Source organism: Pseudophryne corroboree, chromosome 9 (assembly GCF_028390025.1).
Source record: "Pseudophryne corroboree isolate aPseCor3 chromosome 9, aPseCor3.hap2, whole genome shotgun sequence".
NCBI lineage: Eukaryota > Metazoa > Chordata > Amphibia > Anura > Myobatrachidae > Pseudophryne > Pseudophryne corroboree.
Window position 1 is genome coordinate 271,529,910 of NC_086452.1, and position 17,580 is coordinate 271,547,489.

General features: G+C 45.7%; 1 protein-coding gene across 1 annotated transcript in view; it reads left to right on the forward strand.

The window, feature by feature from the left end:
* The window catches only part of PDE4DIP (phosphodiesterase 4D interacting protein), a 1,081,329-nt gene that overhangs the window by 240,844 nt on the left and 822,905 nt on the right, over positions 1 to 17,580 (forward strand). The window contains exon 5 of the mRNA XM_063940306.1: positions 11,260 to 11,419. Within this exon, the coding sequence (XP_063796376.1) occupies positions 11,260 to 11,419 (160 nt within the window). The remainder of the gene's footprint in view (positions 1 to 11,259; positions 11,420 to 17,580) is intronic.

Here is a 17,580-nt window from a genome sequence, read left to right on the forward strand (position 1 = left end):
GACAGCCCAGCAGGGCTAGAAGCATTTTCCCTTCTCTCTCTCCAAGACGGTGACCGCGTCCCAACTGCCCTGAGATCCACGGTGCGCTTGTTAGAGCGACACCGCCGCTGATCAGGACGCAGGGGAAGACGGTGCGTCCGGAGTCCTAATTACACAATTACCAGCCCCAGTCAGATCCCTCACTGCCAGCGGTCCACCAGGGGTACCCCGCACTAATTTCTGGAACCTCCACAGGACATTTGTACTTATACCCATATCGGCTCTGGACATACAAACAGTTAGAAGGACATCAATCACTACAGAGGTGGGACGCCACCGATCTGAGTGTACTACAGAGGACTGCAGTGTGCTTCATTCTTAACCCAATTACACAGTAACAGTGTTGTTATTGTTTTCCCCTTTAAACACTGTCTAAACCCCACTTGTCCTTTCCCCCCCCCCTTTTCCCGATTATTTTTCATTTATATGCATGCATCAGGTGCATTCATTGCACTGGTTTTGAATAAAAACACTTTTTAATTTCCAAATGAACATGGTGTGAAGATCATATTTCAAGAATTATATACAGTTCAATAGCCCATTAGCCATTACAGGATTTATAACACCTATACTGATACATTTTATCATTCAACCATTGATTTACAGGTACATATACTATATCTGTATTTGTCTTAATCTATACATCACTCATTTATTATGAGATATCAGTGGTGAATTACCCATTTGGCATATGCCTAGGAGTGCGGCTCTTTGGGTGGTGGCACTTGTAGGCTTCTTTTAGTACTTTCAGTCCAACATTTACTGGTAAATTATTTGCACTCTACCATATATTATCTTGAGTGTAGTCAAACAGGTAAGACATACACACACTGCCATTGTAAGCTGTTCTACATAATAAGTTTGCATACACAGTTAAAAATAAAATTAAATGTCATAGTTCATGGACTTTTTATTATTATATTCAAATGGCAATCATCAAATGAGGGCTTATAACCTAACAATGAAAAAAGTAAATTAATCCTGCCCTGTGAGATATTATATACTACTATATATACATCTGTAGATACATTTTCGAAACTGCCACGTCTTAGGCAGTTTGGGGCCCTGGATTCATAGAGGTAAAATTATCAGACACAAAACATGTCTGGTTTCCATTTAATACTATCGCCCATCTCAATATAGCTGCCTAAACCGACGAAGACGCGTCAGTTTTTAAAAATGCTGCTTTGTAATTTAGTTGCAGATTAGCACATGCAAACATACATGTTAAGATGTATATGTAAATATATGTGCTGGCTTGTTGTATCCTGGGACTGCAGCGATGTGTGTATCACAGCCGCCGCGTGCCTCTGGGACTTTGCATTAGGCATCGATCAATCTCCTTCAAAGCCTGACCCCAGACTCCCATTGCCTAGGTTTCAAAGAGTCTGGGGGCGGGCTTTGAAGGACAGTGTAACCGAATGCTGCATCCTGACAGACACAGCGCTGCCGATACCTGGGGATCTGCAGCCAGCACATACATTACATATATCTCTGCATGTATATTTATTTATACATATGTGCTCCCCCCCCCCCCCCCGCACTATGTGGTGTGAGCTGCAGCCGCCCACCACTGAACTAGACCACCCATATATTTTTTTAAATAAACTGTAGTAAGCAATAGATTAGACTAGGTTGGGAGAGATAGAAATATTACTTTATGTTTGCTGATATGATTTATTAATAAAAATAAATTAAATGATCTAAATGCATTTAGGTTATCTTTTCTATTTAGATAACTAATACCATATATATCATTCATAACCTATCTCTTTGGGATTTCAAAAAAACTTTCTCTTACATCCTAGGATGCTGTGGTCCACATTAGTACCATGGGGTATAGACGGGTCCACTAGGAGCCACTGGCACTTTAAGAGTTTGAGAGTGGGGGCTGGCTCCTCCCTATATGCCCCTCCTACCAGACTCAGTTTAGAAAATGTGCCCGGAGGAGCCGGTCACAGCTAGGGGAGCTCCATAGGAGTTTTTCTAGTTTTGTTGTTTTTATTAGAGTTAGGCACAGAGAGGCTGCTGGCAACAGCCTCCCTGCTTCGTGGGTCTTAGGGGGGAGTAGTGTCCAACCCTGAGAGGTTAATGGCCACTATCTCCGCTGACAGGACACTGAGCTATTGAGGGTGATGATCGTTAGCCGCCCGAGACGACCGCTCACTCCCGCAGCATGCCGCCACCCCCTAACAGAGCCAGAAGATTTCAGTGGCGAGTGAGTCACCGGCCCCCACAGCAAGCAGGGAGCCGGTGTGAAGATGGCGGCAACAGGGTGGGAGCACAGTACTAACTGTGCTCCAGAGGCTCAGCGGTACATAGTGCGGCGCTATGAGGGGCGCCCTGAGCCAGCGCCTATACCCTACACTGGTCACCAAGGCTGTCAGGGACCTCGTAACGCTGCCAGCACATTTCCTCAGGCCAGTGTAAAGAAGTGAAGAGCGGGAAGCAGCGCCATGTTCAGGGGATGAAGCTTCTCCTCAGAGCGGACCCAGCAGCATTCAGCACCATTTTCCTGCCTGCAGATCCAGTACAGAGACACTGACAGGGAGTGCTGTCCCTCCACACGACTCCAACTATCCCGTGCGGTACCAGGGAGTTGTAGAAGAGGGGGCTGTAATCTTACTGTGTAGTCTATTAAGTTACACAGTCAGCGCCAGGTAGTTGTATATATCTAATACAGTGTATCTACTTTGGAAGCGCTGTGTGTGTGCTGGCTCCAAGCTCTGTGTTTCTCTGTAGCATACTTGGGGTGAAACTGTGTCTGACAGTTTCGTGTGTGTGTGTGTGTGTGTGTGTGTGTGTGTGTGTGTGTGTGTGTGTGTGTGTGTGTTTGTTTCTCATATAGCCATGTCTAGGGACTCAGGGGCAGATGTATTAAACCTGGAGAAGTGATAAAGTGGAAGGTGATAATGCTCCAGCCAGTCAGCTCCTAACTGTCATTTTTCAAAACCAGCCTGTAACTTGGCAGTCAGCAGCTGATTGGCTGGTGCGTTATCACCTTCCACTTTATCACTTTTCCAGGCTTAATACATCTGCCCCTAAGTGTCTTATGCTGCAGAGGACATTTCCTCTCAGGAGGAATCCATTCCATGTGCACAGGAATGTAATGTTTTGTCTCAAATCCCTATTACTGAGCCTGAGTGGTTGACCTCTATTAAGGGAATGATCTCTCAGATCTCTACTAGGGTAGCTCATACTGAGACTGAAACTCAGGTATTAAAGAAGTCTATGGCTGTTTGGTCAGGTTCTGTCCCTATTCCTTCAAAATCCCCTAGCATATACCCACAAAAACGTGCACTTGCCCAGATTATGCAAGATGACACGGATACCGACTCTGACGCGGCTGACGGTGATGGAGATGAGCTGAGGGGGTGCAGCTCATGATTGAGGCTATTAGAGATGTGCTAAACATTTCTGACACAACACCTGAGTGTCACTGACCTAGGTTGGGGGTGGACTCGGGGGTTCTTCCGATGGTAGGGAAGAGGAACCACGGTTGGGTCGGAACAGGGATGGCCTGATATAGGTCTTCCTCATACAGGACTCTGACAGTAAGGCTTGATGAAATTATTGAAGAACTTTATTGCAGGAAGAGGACAACACAATGTCACATAACAGAGAAGGAACGTATGGAGAAATGTCCAGGAAGTACTTGTGAGTGATGGTAAAAGATACTGGTGACTGAAGAACTTGTGAGTGATGGTTTTAAAGATACTGATAATTTGAAGAACTTGAGAGTGGTGGTTAAAGACACTGATGATTTGAAGAACTTGAGAGCGGTGGTTAAAGACACTGATGATTTGAAGAACTTGAGAACGGTGGTTAAAGACACTGATGATTTGAAGAACTTGAGAGCGGTGGTTAAAGACACTGATGATTTGTAGAACTTGAGAGCGGTGGTTAAAGACACTGATGATTTGAAGAACTTGAGAGCGGTGGTTAAAGACACTGATGATTTGAAGAACTTGAGAGCGGTGGTTAAAGACACTGATGATTCGTATAACTTGTGAGCGGTGATTAAAGACACTGACGATTTGTAGAACTTGAGAGCGATGGTTAAAGACACTGAGGACTTGTATAACTTGAGAGTGGTGTTTAAAGACACTGGTAACTTGCAAAACTTGAGAGCGGTGTTTAACCTGCAGCCCACGCTGACTCCAAGAAGCACTGGTGACTGGAGCGCAGAGGAACCCAGCAGCAGCTGAGAATGCTGGAAGCTGTGCAGCAACTGACACCTGGAAATGCCGGAGACACTGGGGTATTACTGCAGAGAGATTCGCCGGGAACAAGAGCACTGGCATCCACTTCAGGGGAAAAGACGATACTCAGGCGCCGAGGCTCTGTCCGGCGTCTGGCTTTGAATCTCCCGCCTCCGCAGGATTGGCGGAGCAGTCTGACGACGTCACCTGTTCCCCGCCCACGTGATGCCGGGTGTCATGGCGGCGCCCCTGCCCCGGGGAACCGCCAGGAGCCGCGCCAGCCAGACCCTGTGGACCACCGAAGGCGAAGGCTGCAACACCGACCAGCAGGCACGCAGGGGTAAACCGCGGTGAACGCCGCCTCTGGCGTGTGACAGTACCCCTTCCTCCAGGAGTGGCCCCCGGACACTTTCCAGGTTTTGTTGGATGTCTGGAATGGAAAATCCGCACCACTCGGGGAGCCATAACTTCAGTAGCCTTAACCCAGCTCCTTTCCTCGGGGCCAAAACCTTTCCACTCCACTAAATACTGTAGATTCTTGTGGAGGTAATGAGAGTCAAGAATAGCTTTAATTTCAAAGTCTGTTCCAGCTTCAATCTCTGCAGAGGTTGGCCTCTGGGATTTTGAATGGAACCGGTTTAAAATAAGGGGGCGAAGGAGAGAGACATGGAAGGAATTTGGTATCCGGAGGTGGGAAGGCAATCCCAATTTGCAGACAACCGGGTTCAGGACTTGTAACACGGGGTAAGGACCAATAAACCTCGGAGCAAACTTCATAGTGGGCACCCTTAACCGAAGATTGCGGGTAGAGAGCCATACCCTGTCACCAACCTTGTATTGGGGAGCTGCTCGTCGCTTCCTATCCGCAAAGAACTTATAGCGGCTGGAGACTCTCTTGAGGTTAGCATGAACTTGACTCCAAATTTGTTTGAAGTGCCGGAGAGTAGAGGCTGCAACAGGAACATCCTCCGGAGGACAAATGGGTGATTCTGGAACTTGAGGATGGAATCCATAATTAATGAAAAATGGGGATTCACCAGTCGAAGAGTGGTACAGATGATTATGGGCAAACTCGGCCCATGGCAACAGTTCCACCTAGTCATCTTGCGAGGGAGAGAGATAAATACGGAGAAAAGTCTCTAAATCTTGATTGACGCGTTCAGTTTGCCCATTGGTTTGTGGATGGTAAGCAGATGAAAACTTGAGTTTTATTTGTAAGGCCGTACAGAGAGCTCTCCAGAATCTTGCAGTGAATTGTACCCCCCGATCAGAGACAATTTCCTGAGGTAACCCGTGCAGGCGGAAATGTTCCCGGATAAATAACAAGGCCAACTTGGGAGCTGATGGTAACCCGGTCAGAGGTACAAAATGCGCCATTTTAGAGAAACGGTCAATAATTACCCAGACAGTATTATGACCCTTGGAGAGAGGCAATTCGGTGACAAAATCCATAGAGATATGAGTCCATGGCCTCCTAGGAATGGACAGTGAATGCAACAACCCTGCAGGCGGTAGACGAAGAATTTTGTGCTGAGCACACTGAGGACATGAGTTGACATAATCTTGAATATCCTTCTTCATAGTGTCCCACCAGTAAGATCTTCATAGAAACTCCCACATCTTTTGAACTCCAGGGTGACCGGAAAACTTGGAAATATGAGCCCACTGCAACAACCTTGGTCGAAATTTAGCTGGCACAGACATTCTCCCAGGAGGAGGGCCCAGAGCGGTGGGAGCCGCTGGCATAGAAACTGGATTGAGAATCAAAGCCTTCTCAACGGAATTCTCCTCATCCGAAGCCGTTAAGGAACGGGATAAAGCATTAGCCTTGGTGTTAAAAGTCCCAGCCCGGTACTTAATAACAAACGAGAACCGAGTAAAGAAGAGCGCCCATCTAGCTTGACGGGGATTCAAGCACTGGGCCGTCTTGAGGTACAGCAAATTCTTGTGATCAGTGAAAATTGTAATTAGGTGTTTAGCACCTTCCAAAAGACATCTCCATTCCTCTAAGGCAGATTTTATTGCCAAAAGCTCCTTGTCTCCAATGGTGTAATTCAGTTCAGCAGGAGAGAACTTGTGAGAATGGAAACCACACGGATGTAACTTCCCGTCTGGAGCGTACTGTGAAAGCACGGCACCTATGCCTACCGTGGAAGCATCAATATCCAAAAAGAATGGTTTTGAAAAATTTGGTTGTTGAAGTACTGGAGTGGACATAAAGGCTGCCTTCAACTGAGCGAATGCTGCTACAGCTTCAGAGGACCAATGACTTGGGTCAGAACCCTTCTTGGTTAGGGCAGTGATAGGTGCCACAGTGGTAGAGAATCCCTTTATGAACTTCCGGTAATAGTTTGCGAAACCCAGAAATCGTTGTACCGCTTTGAAGGAAAGAGTCCAGTCCCGAATGACAGTGAGTTTCTCTTGATCCATACGAAGCTCCGTGCCCGAAATGATGTAACCAAGAAATGGAATGGAAGGGACCTCAAAGGTGCATTTGGAAAGCTTACCATAAAGATGATTCTCTCACAATCGAAGAAGTACCTCCTTGACCTGCATTCTGTGCTCTGTGAGATTCTTAGAAAATATCAGAATGTCATCCAAATATACCACTACACTTAGGTATAGCATATCCCGAAAGACTTCATTAATGAATCCCTGGAAGACGGCTGGGGCGTTGCTGAGGCCAAACGGCATTACCAGATACTCGTAATGCCCGTCCCTGGTATTGAAGGCCGTCTTCCATTCGTCCCCCTGTCGAATACGTATCAAATTATAAGCTCCCCTTAGATCGAGCTTGGTGAAAACTCGGGCTCCTCGAACTCTATCAAAAAGCTCCGTGATGAGCGGCAAAGGATACTTATTCTTAATGGTGACATCATTTAGACCACGATAGTCAATACATGGTCTCAGCCCTCCGTCCTTCTTCTTCACAAAAAAGAAACCCATCCCCGCCGGGGAGGTAGAGGGGCGAATGAATCCTTTCTGCAGATTAGACTTGATATAGTCCGACATAGCTTGGGTCTCGGGTAATGATAAGGGATAAGTGCGACCCCGAGGTGGCATTTTCCCCAGAGTGAGCTCAATGGGGCAGTCCCAGGGTCTATGCGGTGGTAACTGGTCGGCCGCCTGTTCCGAAAATACGTCTGAAACTCCCGATAGGCCTCCGGAAGGAGCCCTTCATCTGACTTGGAAGATACACGGAGCGGGTAAACAGGAGTGAGACAATTTGAATGACAAAATGGACTCCAAGATGTTATTTGCGTCGAACTCCAGTCGACATGAGGGTTGTGAAGTTTAAGCCAAGGAAGGCCAAGAACCAGATCGTGGGACATCTCCCGAATCACTAAGAACTCCAGGTGTTCTTGATGCAGAGCTCCCACTTGCAGCTTGATTGGTACTGTACAACTTGAAATCAGACCGTTAGAAATTAGGGTACCATTAATAGCAGTCAACGTAATAGGTTGTTCGACCGACCATAACTGAAAACCCAGATCCTGGGCACAGGAAAGGGAAATATGGGAGATATTAGCTCAGAAGGGCATTCCGAACAAAGTCATTCCTACCCTGATACAGGCTAGGAAAGGAGTAATGTCTAAACATTACCATCGCATTTGGGAAAAGTATGTATCTTGGTGTGAATCCAAGAAGTTTCCTATGGTGGAGTTTAAACTGGGACGATTTTTCTTGATCCTGCAAGCAAGTGTGGATATGGGCCTGAGATTGGGATCCATAGACCATAGAGGTCCAGATTTCGGCCTTATCCATTTTCTTCCAGAAACAGCTGGCTTCCCTCCCTGAAGTTCAGACTTTTTTGAAAGGGGTTTTACACATTCAACCTCCCTATGTGTCGCCTACGGCACCCTGGGATCTTAACGTGGTGTTACAGTTCCTCCAATTGGATTGGTTCGAGCCTCTACAGGACGTTGAAGTCAAGTTTCTCACGTGGAAGGCTGTCACTTTGTTGGCCTTGGCTTCTGCTCGACATGTGTCAGAGCTGGGTTCTTTGTCCTGTAAAAGCCCCTATTTGATCTTCCATGAAGATAGAGCTGAGTTCCGGACTCGGCAGCAGTTCCTTCCAAAGGTTGTGTCGTCTTTTCATATCAACCAACCTATTGTGGTGCAAGTTGCTACTGAATCCTCACTTTAGTTAGCCTTTGGATGTTGCAAGGGCTCTGAAAATCTATGTGAAGAGTACTGTTCGACACAGGAAATCAGACTCTCTATTTGTCCTGTATGATCCCAAGAAACTTGGGTGTCCTGCTTCTAAGCAGATGATCTCTCGCTGGATCAGGTTCACTATCCAGCATGCTTATTCTACCGCAGGACTGCCATGTCCAAAATCTGTTAAGGCCCACTCTACTCGTAAGGTGGGTTCTTCCTGGGCGGCTGCCCCGGGTGTTTCGGCTTTACAGCTTTGCCGAGCGGCTACTTGGTCTGGGTCGAACACGTTTGCTAAGTTCTACAAGTTCGATACTTTGGCCTCTGAGGACCTAAAGTTTGGTCAATCAGTTCTGCAGGAGCCTCCGCGCTCTCCCTCCCATTCTGGGAGCTTTGGTACATCCCCATGGTACTAATGTGGACCCCAGCATCCTCTAGGTCGTAAGAGAAAATAGGATTTTAATTTCCTACGGTAAATCCTTTTCTCGTAGTCCGTAGAGGATGCTGGGCGCCCGTCCAGCGCTTCGTGATCCTGCAGTGTTTACTTAGTTCAGTACTGCTTAGTTCTTGGTTAAGTACTGTTTTGTTACTTGGTAAGTTAATTTGTTCAGCCGTTGCTGAGTTTTCAAGCTGGTTAGATTGGTTTGCCTTGTATGTTTGAGCTGGTGTGAATCTCGCCAATATCTGTGTAAAATCCTTCTCTCGAAGATTTCCGTCTCCTCGGGCACAGTTTCTAGACTGAGTCAGGTAGGAGGGGCATAGAGGGAGGAGCTAGCCAACACTCTCAAACTCTTAAAGTGCCAGTGGCTCCTAGTGGACACGTCTATACCCCATGGTACTAATGTGGACCACAGCATCCTCTATGGACTACGAGAAAAGGATTTACCGGTAGGTAATTAAAATCCTATTTTTACTATTGTAATGCTTTGGGGTTTATTTACAAAAGATAAATCAGCTTTTTTCCAGCATCTTAGCTGGATAAAGCTAGATATTGTATATCCCCATATTGAGTAGAGTGATATAGCTTTTTTGCTTTTCTTATGAATTCCTGCAGCCCCTGTAATAGCAATCCATCTGATCCAGTCTTCAAAATGTTTAATGTGCATGGTGGGTAACCTTAGTGGATCTCGCTAGTGGATGAAAAATACATAAATCCTTTACTGTGCATGCAGAAATTCAGAAGAATGTGACTAATAATTAGAGATGTGCGCCAACCCCCATTTTTTTGTTTTAGTTCTAATGCGTTATCAGGTTTTGGTTTTGCCAAAATTGCCCTCACATGTTTTGTTTTGCATCTGTATTTTTTTCAAAAATACTAAAAACTGCTAACATCATGCAATTTGGGCCTGTGTTTGTTCCTACGGTATTATTAACCTCAATAACAATCATTTCCAGTCAATTATTGTCAATATTGACCACTACACAGCTCATAATATTGTCTTCACCAATACTGGTCAAAGGCTGCACTGAGCTGGCTGATTACTAAGCAACAGCAGTGGCACAAACTCATGGCAGTTTATAACACATCTACGAAACATTGGCACACAGCAGTGTCAGAAAAGAAAAGTGGCGCAAGATGTAATTCCCACATAACCTTATGTTGGATATTTAAAAAGGACATGCACAGTTTAACAAAGTAAGCACTTCAACAACAGGGACTGCTAGTTTTTTGTTTTTCACCACAAATGGCAACTCACACTGCAGAGTCATAGTGCTTAAATTTATGAATGCAGTGCAGCACGGCACCTATTGAGCTTTATTGAACACACAAGTTGTACAAAAATAATATTATTATAATGGTGGCACGCAACAGTGTACACCAATAATGGATTAATGCTGCACTGTGGGCAGTGACAAAATATAACAACAACACCAGAGTGCACTGTGCACCAAGGGTTTAATGCTGACCCTGTATTAGGACCTCTGGGCTGCACTGCAGGCAGTGTCAAAAAACACCAGTGTGCACTGTGCACCAAGGCTTAGTGCTTCCCCTGTATGTATTAGGACCTCTGGGCTTTGCATTAAGGTGCTGCAGTTAAGTTACAGCACCAGTGAGATACATTTAACCAACATGCAAATAATAATAGATGAGATGGACTATTAACTATAAAAAATAATGTTTTGCTATTTGCCTACATGATCCATCTAGCTTGGTCAGTACTATTAACTAGGGACATGTGGGTGCCCGTCAAACCGTGCCCCAACCCTCCACAGTAATAATAACTGATTACATGTGGGTGACCGTCAAACAGTGACCTGAGTTTCCTAACTCTCATGTGGGTGCGCATTAGTCAGTGTCCTGACTCTCCCCTCCAGCAGTCCTATGTGAAATGGTGCCAAAATCACAGCAGAAAGCACTTACTGTATATTGAATCCAAATCCAGTGAGATCCAATGATTGGATGATGATGTTTAGTCTCGATTTGGAATCCAAGCCTTGCAGGAAAACCAGAGCCACAGCTCAGTTTCCCTTGGATCCTGGAAGTTCAGATGGGCTCATTCTTTGAGAACTGAGCCCGCTCATCTCTAATAATAATACATCAAATTTAGTGTCTATGTGTAATATTATCGTCTTACTAATGAACACACTACTAATGCATATTGAAGAAGTCTTGCATTTGGGAAAGACTTCTTAAATGTCATTGATGGGTATGGCTGTTTTTCTCAAGAGGAGTCCTGGAAGGGTGGAGATGTAATACTAGATTCAATTAATACTAAATTAAAAACAGCATGCTGATCATTTTGCTTATTATTTTTTAAATTTTACTACATAGACCCTTTTGTCTTATTTCTCATTGGACTATACTGACTATTGAAGTAATCTCTCTTATTTAAACAAACTGTATATTATCTGCTTTCAGGATGATCCAGCAGATGACACAGATACTTGATAATAAGGATACCGTTATAAGTCAATTGACTGACAAAAAACATAGTCTGATGAACCATCAAGTCAAAGACCTTGAAAAGGTTGTACATAATCTAAAAACTGCATTGGAAGAAAAGGAGGATGAAATTAAGGTAAGAATGCAATCTGACCACAAATATTTGATTCAGGCGCTTATGTCAATAAATAGTAACAATAATTAGAGATGAGTGGATTCGGCTTTCTGAGAACTGAACCCCCCCCCCCCCCTTCCCCCGAACTTTACAACCCGAGCCCAGATACAAGTCCGGCTCGGGACTTCCCGCCAGACTCGGAACGAGAACAAGGCAAAATGTCATTATCCCGCTGTCGGATTCTCGCGGGTTTTGGATTCCATATAAGGAGCCACGCGTCGCCGCCATTTTCACTCCAGTCCTGGAGAGCGTAGTGAGAGGACGTCTCTCTCTCATCAGTGTCTGTCTGTGCGGGAAAGTGGTGTGGCGACCTGCTCTTATGTATCATTCCAGTGCTGTCTTATGCTGCATCAGTCCAGTGGTGGTGTCTTGTACTGCATCAGTCCAGTCACAGTGGTGTGTCCTGTGCTTCCATAAGTCCAGTGCTGCTGTATATGTCCAGTGCAGTGGTGCTGTGTTGTGCTGCATCAGTCCAGTGGTGGTATCCTGTGCTGCCATATGTACAGTGGTGGTGTCCTGTGCTGCCATAAGTCCAGTGCTACTGCTGTGTAAGTCCAGTGCAGTGGTGCTGTGTTGTGCTGCCTCAGTCCAGTGGTGGTGTCCTGTGCTGCCATAAGTCCAGTGGTGGTGTCCTGTGCTGCCATAAGTCCAGTGCTGCTGCCGTGTAAGTCCAGTCCAGTGGTACTGCCGTATAAATCCAGCGGTACTGCCGTATAAGTCAAGTCCAGTGGTACTGCCGTATAAGTCCAGTGGTACTGCTGTATAAGTCCAGTGGTACTGCTGTATAAGTCCAGTGGTACTGCCGTATAAGTCCAGTGGTACTGCCGTATAAGTCCAGTGGTACTGCCGTATAAGTCCAGTCCAGTGGTGCAGCTGTATAAGTCCAAGGGTACTGCCATATAAGTCCATTCCAGTGGGTACTGCCATATAAGTCCTGAGGTACTGCTATATAAGTCCAGTTGTACTGCCGTATAAGTCCAGTGATACTGCCGTATAAGTTCAGGGGTACTGGGGTATAAGTCCAGTGGTGCTGTCCTGTGCTGTATATTATAAACTCCACATAAACGGGTTATTAATATTTAATCTAAATAATTTTTACAGAGTTTGCCCTTTGTGGTTTAGGGATACGCTCTTCTATGCCGCATATTGTTATATAACTCCGTCCAAATAAAAGGGTTATTATTATCCCAATTATTTTTACAGGCTTTGCGGCGTGTGTGTGGTTTATGGGTACACTCCTCTGTGTCGCATATTGTGTATAACTCCGTCCAAAAAAAAGGGTTATTATTATTCAAATTATTTTTTACAGGCTTTGCCATGTGTGTATGGTTTAGGGGTACGCTCTTCTGTGCTGCATATTGTTATATAACTCAGTCCAAATAAAAGGGTTATTATTTTCCAAATTATTTTTACAGGCTTTGCCATGTGTGTGTGGTTTAGGGGTACACTCTCCTGTGCCACCAATATTGTGTGAGTATTACATCTGGGCAAATTCCACCATGTCCTATGTTTTGCACATACAATTAATTTGGTGGTGCAGAATTTTTTGAGAAATGACAGGGGTGTGCAGGAGATGCTGTTGGTGGCCCGAAAAATTGCCGACCACTTTCGACATTCAGCCACTGCGTGCCGCTCCTAGATGGGCCAGGTGTTTGTGCCGCATACTTGTGTCGCTTAGCTTAGTCATACAGCAACCTCGGTGCACCTCTTTTTCTTCTTTGCATCATGTGCTGTTTGGGGACTAGTTCTTTTTTAAGTGCCATCCTATCTGACACTGCAGTGCCACTCCTAGATGGGCCAGGTGTTTGTGTGCCTCACACTTGTGTCGCCTAACTTAGTCATACAGCAACCTTGGTGCACCTCTTTTTCTTCTTTGCATCAGGTGCTGTTTGGGGACTAGTTTTTTAAGTGCTATCCTGTCTGACGCTGTAGTGCCACTCCTAGATGGGCCAAGTGTTTGTGCCGCACACTTGTGTCGCTTAGCTTAGTCATACAGCAACCTCGGTGCACCTCTTTTTCTTCTTTGCATCATGTGCTGTTTGGGAACTAGTTTTTTTAAGTGCCATCCTGTCTGATACTGCAGTGCCACTCCTAGATGGGCCAGGTGTTTGTGCCTCACACTTGTGTCGTTTAGCTTACTCATACAACAACCTCAGTGCACCTCTTTTTCTTTGCATCATGTGCTGTTTGGGGGCTAGTTTTTTAAGTTTCATCCTGTCTGACACTGCAGAGCCACTCCTAGATGGGCCAGGTGTTTGTGCCTCACACTTGTGTCGCTTAGCTTAGGCATACACCAACCTCGGTGCACCTCTTTTTCTTCTTTGCATCATGTGCTGTTTGGGGACTACTTTTTATAAGTGCCATCCTGTCTGACACTGCAGTGCCACTCCTAGATGGGCCAAGTGTTTGTGCCTCACACTTGTGTTGCTTAGCTTAGTCATACAGCAACCTTGGTGCACTTTTTTTTCTTCTTTGCATCATGTGCTGTTTGGGGACCAGTTTTTAAACCTGCCATCCTGTCTGCCACTGCAGTGCCACTCCTAGATGGGCCAGGTGTTTGTGCCACACACTTCACTTAGCTTAGCCATACAGCTACCTCGGTGCACCTCTTTTTCTTCCTTGCATGATGTGCTGTTTGGGGCCTATTTTTTAAATCTGCCATCCTGTCTTCCACTGCAGTGCCACTCCTAGATGGGCTAGGTGTTTGTGCCTCCCACTTGGGTCGCTTAGCTTAAGGTGCATTTACACGGAGCGATATAACTGAGCGATTTTGACTATATAGTCAAAATCGCTCAGAAAGTTAGTGCAGATCGCTCCGTGTGTATACAGGCAGCGATAGCGATGCGCGTCCCCGCTAGGTCGCTATCGCTGGGAAAAATAGTCAGTGCAGGCAAGTCAATTTTGGCTATGTCGCTGCAAAAGTTAGTCAAAATCGCTAATACTTTAAGAGGCCAGCGATTTTTCCCAGCGATAGCGATGTTGCAGGCGGCGGTGGTGCGGGCGGTGGCGGGTTGTGGCGGCGGTGCGGGCGGCGGCGGGTTGCGGTGGCGGTGTGGGCGACGGCGGGTTGCTGCGGCGGTGCGGGCGGCGGCGGGTTGCGGTGCGGGCGGCGGCGGTGCGGGCGGGGGAAATTTACCTTTATCTTGCAGAGTTTGGTAGCGGAGCGGTACCAGTTTCAAAAATGGCGCCTCAGCGTCATTTTTGAAATTCAAGATGGCCGCCGCGAGCCAATCACGGCTCGTCGCGTCATCGCCCCGCCCCCTCCCGCTGACTTATATAAGTCAGCGCGAGGCAGCGGCTTTCAGTCCGACGGCGGAGGAGGAGCGGAGAAGAGCTCCTGAAGACTGAAGACGCCGTGGAAGTCCTGGATGGGCGGCGGCTATGCAAAAGAGCTTAGCAGCCGCCGCCCACCAGGTGAAGATGCTGGAAGTCCTGGGAAGGCGGCGGCCATGCAAAAGAGCTTAAAGGCCGCCGCCTCCCAGGTGAAGACCCAGTTTAATAAAGGATTTTTTAAAGAATGTGTCGTGTTTTTTTCCCAATATTTTCTTTACAGGTGGACTACAGGTACCAGCGGGCCCTTTATGTCCGGGCATGCTGGCACTTGTGGTTCTCCAAGTGCCAGCATGCTGGGGCAGGCTTGCTGGTACCTGTAGTCCACCTGTAAAGAACAATATTACTATTGAAAGGCTATCAGCCTCCCATCCACCGCCCACGGATGGGGGGGACAGCCTCGGGCTTCACCCCTGGCCCTTGGGTGGCTGGAGGGGGGGACCCCTTTATTTAAGGGGTCCTCACTCCTCCAGTGTACCCCGGCCAGGGGTGACTAGTTGGGGGGGTAATGGCACGGCCGCAGGGACCAATATAAAAGTGTCCCCCGGCTGTGGCATTATCTCCCTGGCTAGTGGAGCCCGGTGCTGGTTTGAAAAATACGGGGGACCCCTATGTCTTTTGTCCCCCGTATTTTTTAAACCAGGACCGGACGCAGAGCCCGGTGCTGGTTGTCTAAATATGGGGGAACCCTACTCATTTTTTCCTCTGTATTTTAACAACCAGGACTGGCTCAAAGAGCCCGAGGCTGGTTTTACATAGGAGGGGGGACCCCACGCAAATTATTTTTTTAACTTTTAGCTATTTAAATACCAGCCACCCTGTAAAATCGTCCTATATATGACACTCATCCCCTTATTTAAATGAGATAGTCAAAATCTCCCATAGCCAAAATCTCCCATAGCCAAAATCTCTTGCATAGTTAGACAAAATCTCTGGTAAAGTTAGTCAAAATCTCCTACTGCCAGTTCAAGGGAAAAGTTAGTCAAAATCTCTCATAGTCAAAATCTCTCCGTGTGTATGCACCTTCAGTCATACAGCGACCGCGGTTAAACCTTTTGGCCTAAAAACAATATTGTGAGGTGTTCAAAATATACTGGAAATGAGTGGAAATGAATGTTATTGAGGTTACTAATACCGTAGGATCAAAATGACCCACAAATTCTGTGATTTTAGCTGTTTTTGTGTATTTTTTTTTTAAATCATCCAGATCCAAAACAAAACCCCGAAAAGGGTGGTTTTGGCAAAACCAGTCCAGATCCAAAACACGAGCGAGGATCCAGATCCAAAACCAAAACACGAAAAGTGCCAGCCGCACATCTCTAACAATAATTATATATATTAAATCTATCCAGCAGCATTGACCCGATTGTGTCTGTGTACACACAATCCTATACTGATCAGCAGATCCTATTTCTAAGATCCGCTGGTCAAAAAAGAGACTACTGTAAAATAATATTAGTGGCTCTTGCGCTAATCTCAGTGCACATGACTAAATTAAACACACAATGCCTGTATTATATAGACTCCGGTATTTTATTGCTTCAATTTCATGTAAATATGTTACAGTACTATAATAAAATATCTAGTTTAACAATTATAATGTACATACCCACAAACATAAAAAATGATTAAAAAAAATACTTAAATCCAATGCTATACACTCTTTTTTTTTTTTTTTTTTAAAGAAAAAAGAAAAAAAGGACAATATTCACCATATGGTTTTCACAAATGATTTGAGTCTTCAAAAACTGCTACTGAGAGACTGACAGTATCAAATCCAATAGATTATGAACAGTTCCATGGATGTTATAAGTCCATATAACTGGCCAATTATGGCATAAGTATTGTGATAAATTGTAGCTGTTTCTACTAACAAGCTTGATTTGTCTGCCCGGGGAGCTTACCAGTTTGCCGAATTTGAATTACCGGGAGCTGTCACTCAGCAATCCATGTTGTACTCTGTGCCGCAGTCTCCCTCATGCAGTGGCTCGTCTCCCGGCTGTCACTTCCCCCCATGTGCTGACTCCCCGTCAGTGAATGAGAGCTATGCTGCCTGCCGCGTCCGGCAGAGGTGCACCTCGATATGAGCGAAGCGCAGCACACAGGTGGTCTCCAGTCAAAACAGCTCAGTAGATAAAGGCCTCAAAGATGACAAAATCATTTGTGAAAAATGATACATTACTAAAGCAGGTAAATCTCTAACATGTTTGGCACCAAGGTGCTTTTTCAAAGAGTGATTTTCCTACTGCGCTTGCGCAAAACGCCGGGAATATTTAGTGCAGTGCTAGGTGCCGCTGCCGGGGGACTCCAGAGAAGCAAGTATTGAAAAATGGGTGCAGGGTGAGCAGGGGCCTGTGTGCACTACACACACTGTACCCTTTGTACAGAGTGCGTAATTGGCCCATAGATCCAGACATCATTCCAGTCTGCCGATTGTCGATTAAAAATGGGCATTGATGACTGGTGATCCTTCAGGGAATTTGCAAAATACAGCTTATTGAAAATCCCCTACTTGTTTGACACTTCTATACTTTAACAGGTGTTGTTGTTTCTTTTTATTGCAATCTGACTTAATCCTTTTTTCTCTCTTATAATATTTTTGTTTTAAGCATTATGGATATTTGCCGCCCTCTCCTTTTCTTGTTTTCTGTACCCATAAGACTGCTGATTTGACTTTGCTCAATAAAAAAGTCATAAAAAAATAAATCCCCAACTTGATGATCCTGATCATTTTTTGGTTGGAAACCAACATGTTGGATTTCCCCATCCGCCGACTCAGGCAAAGTTAGACC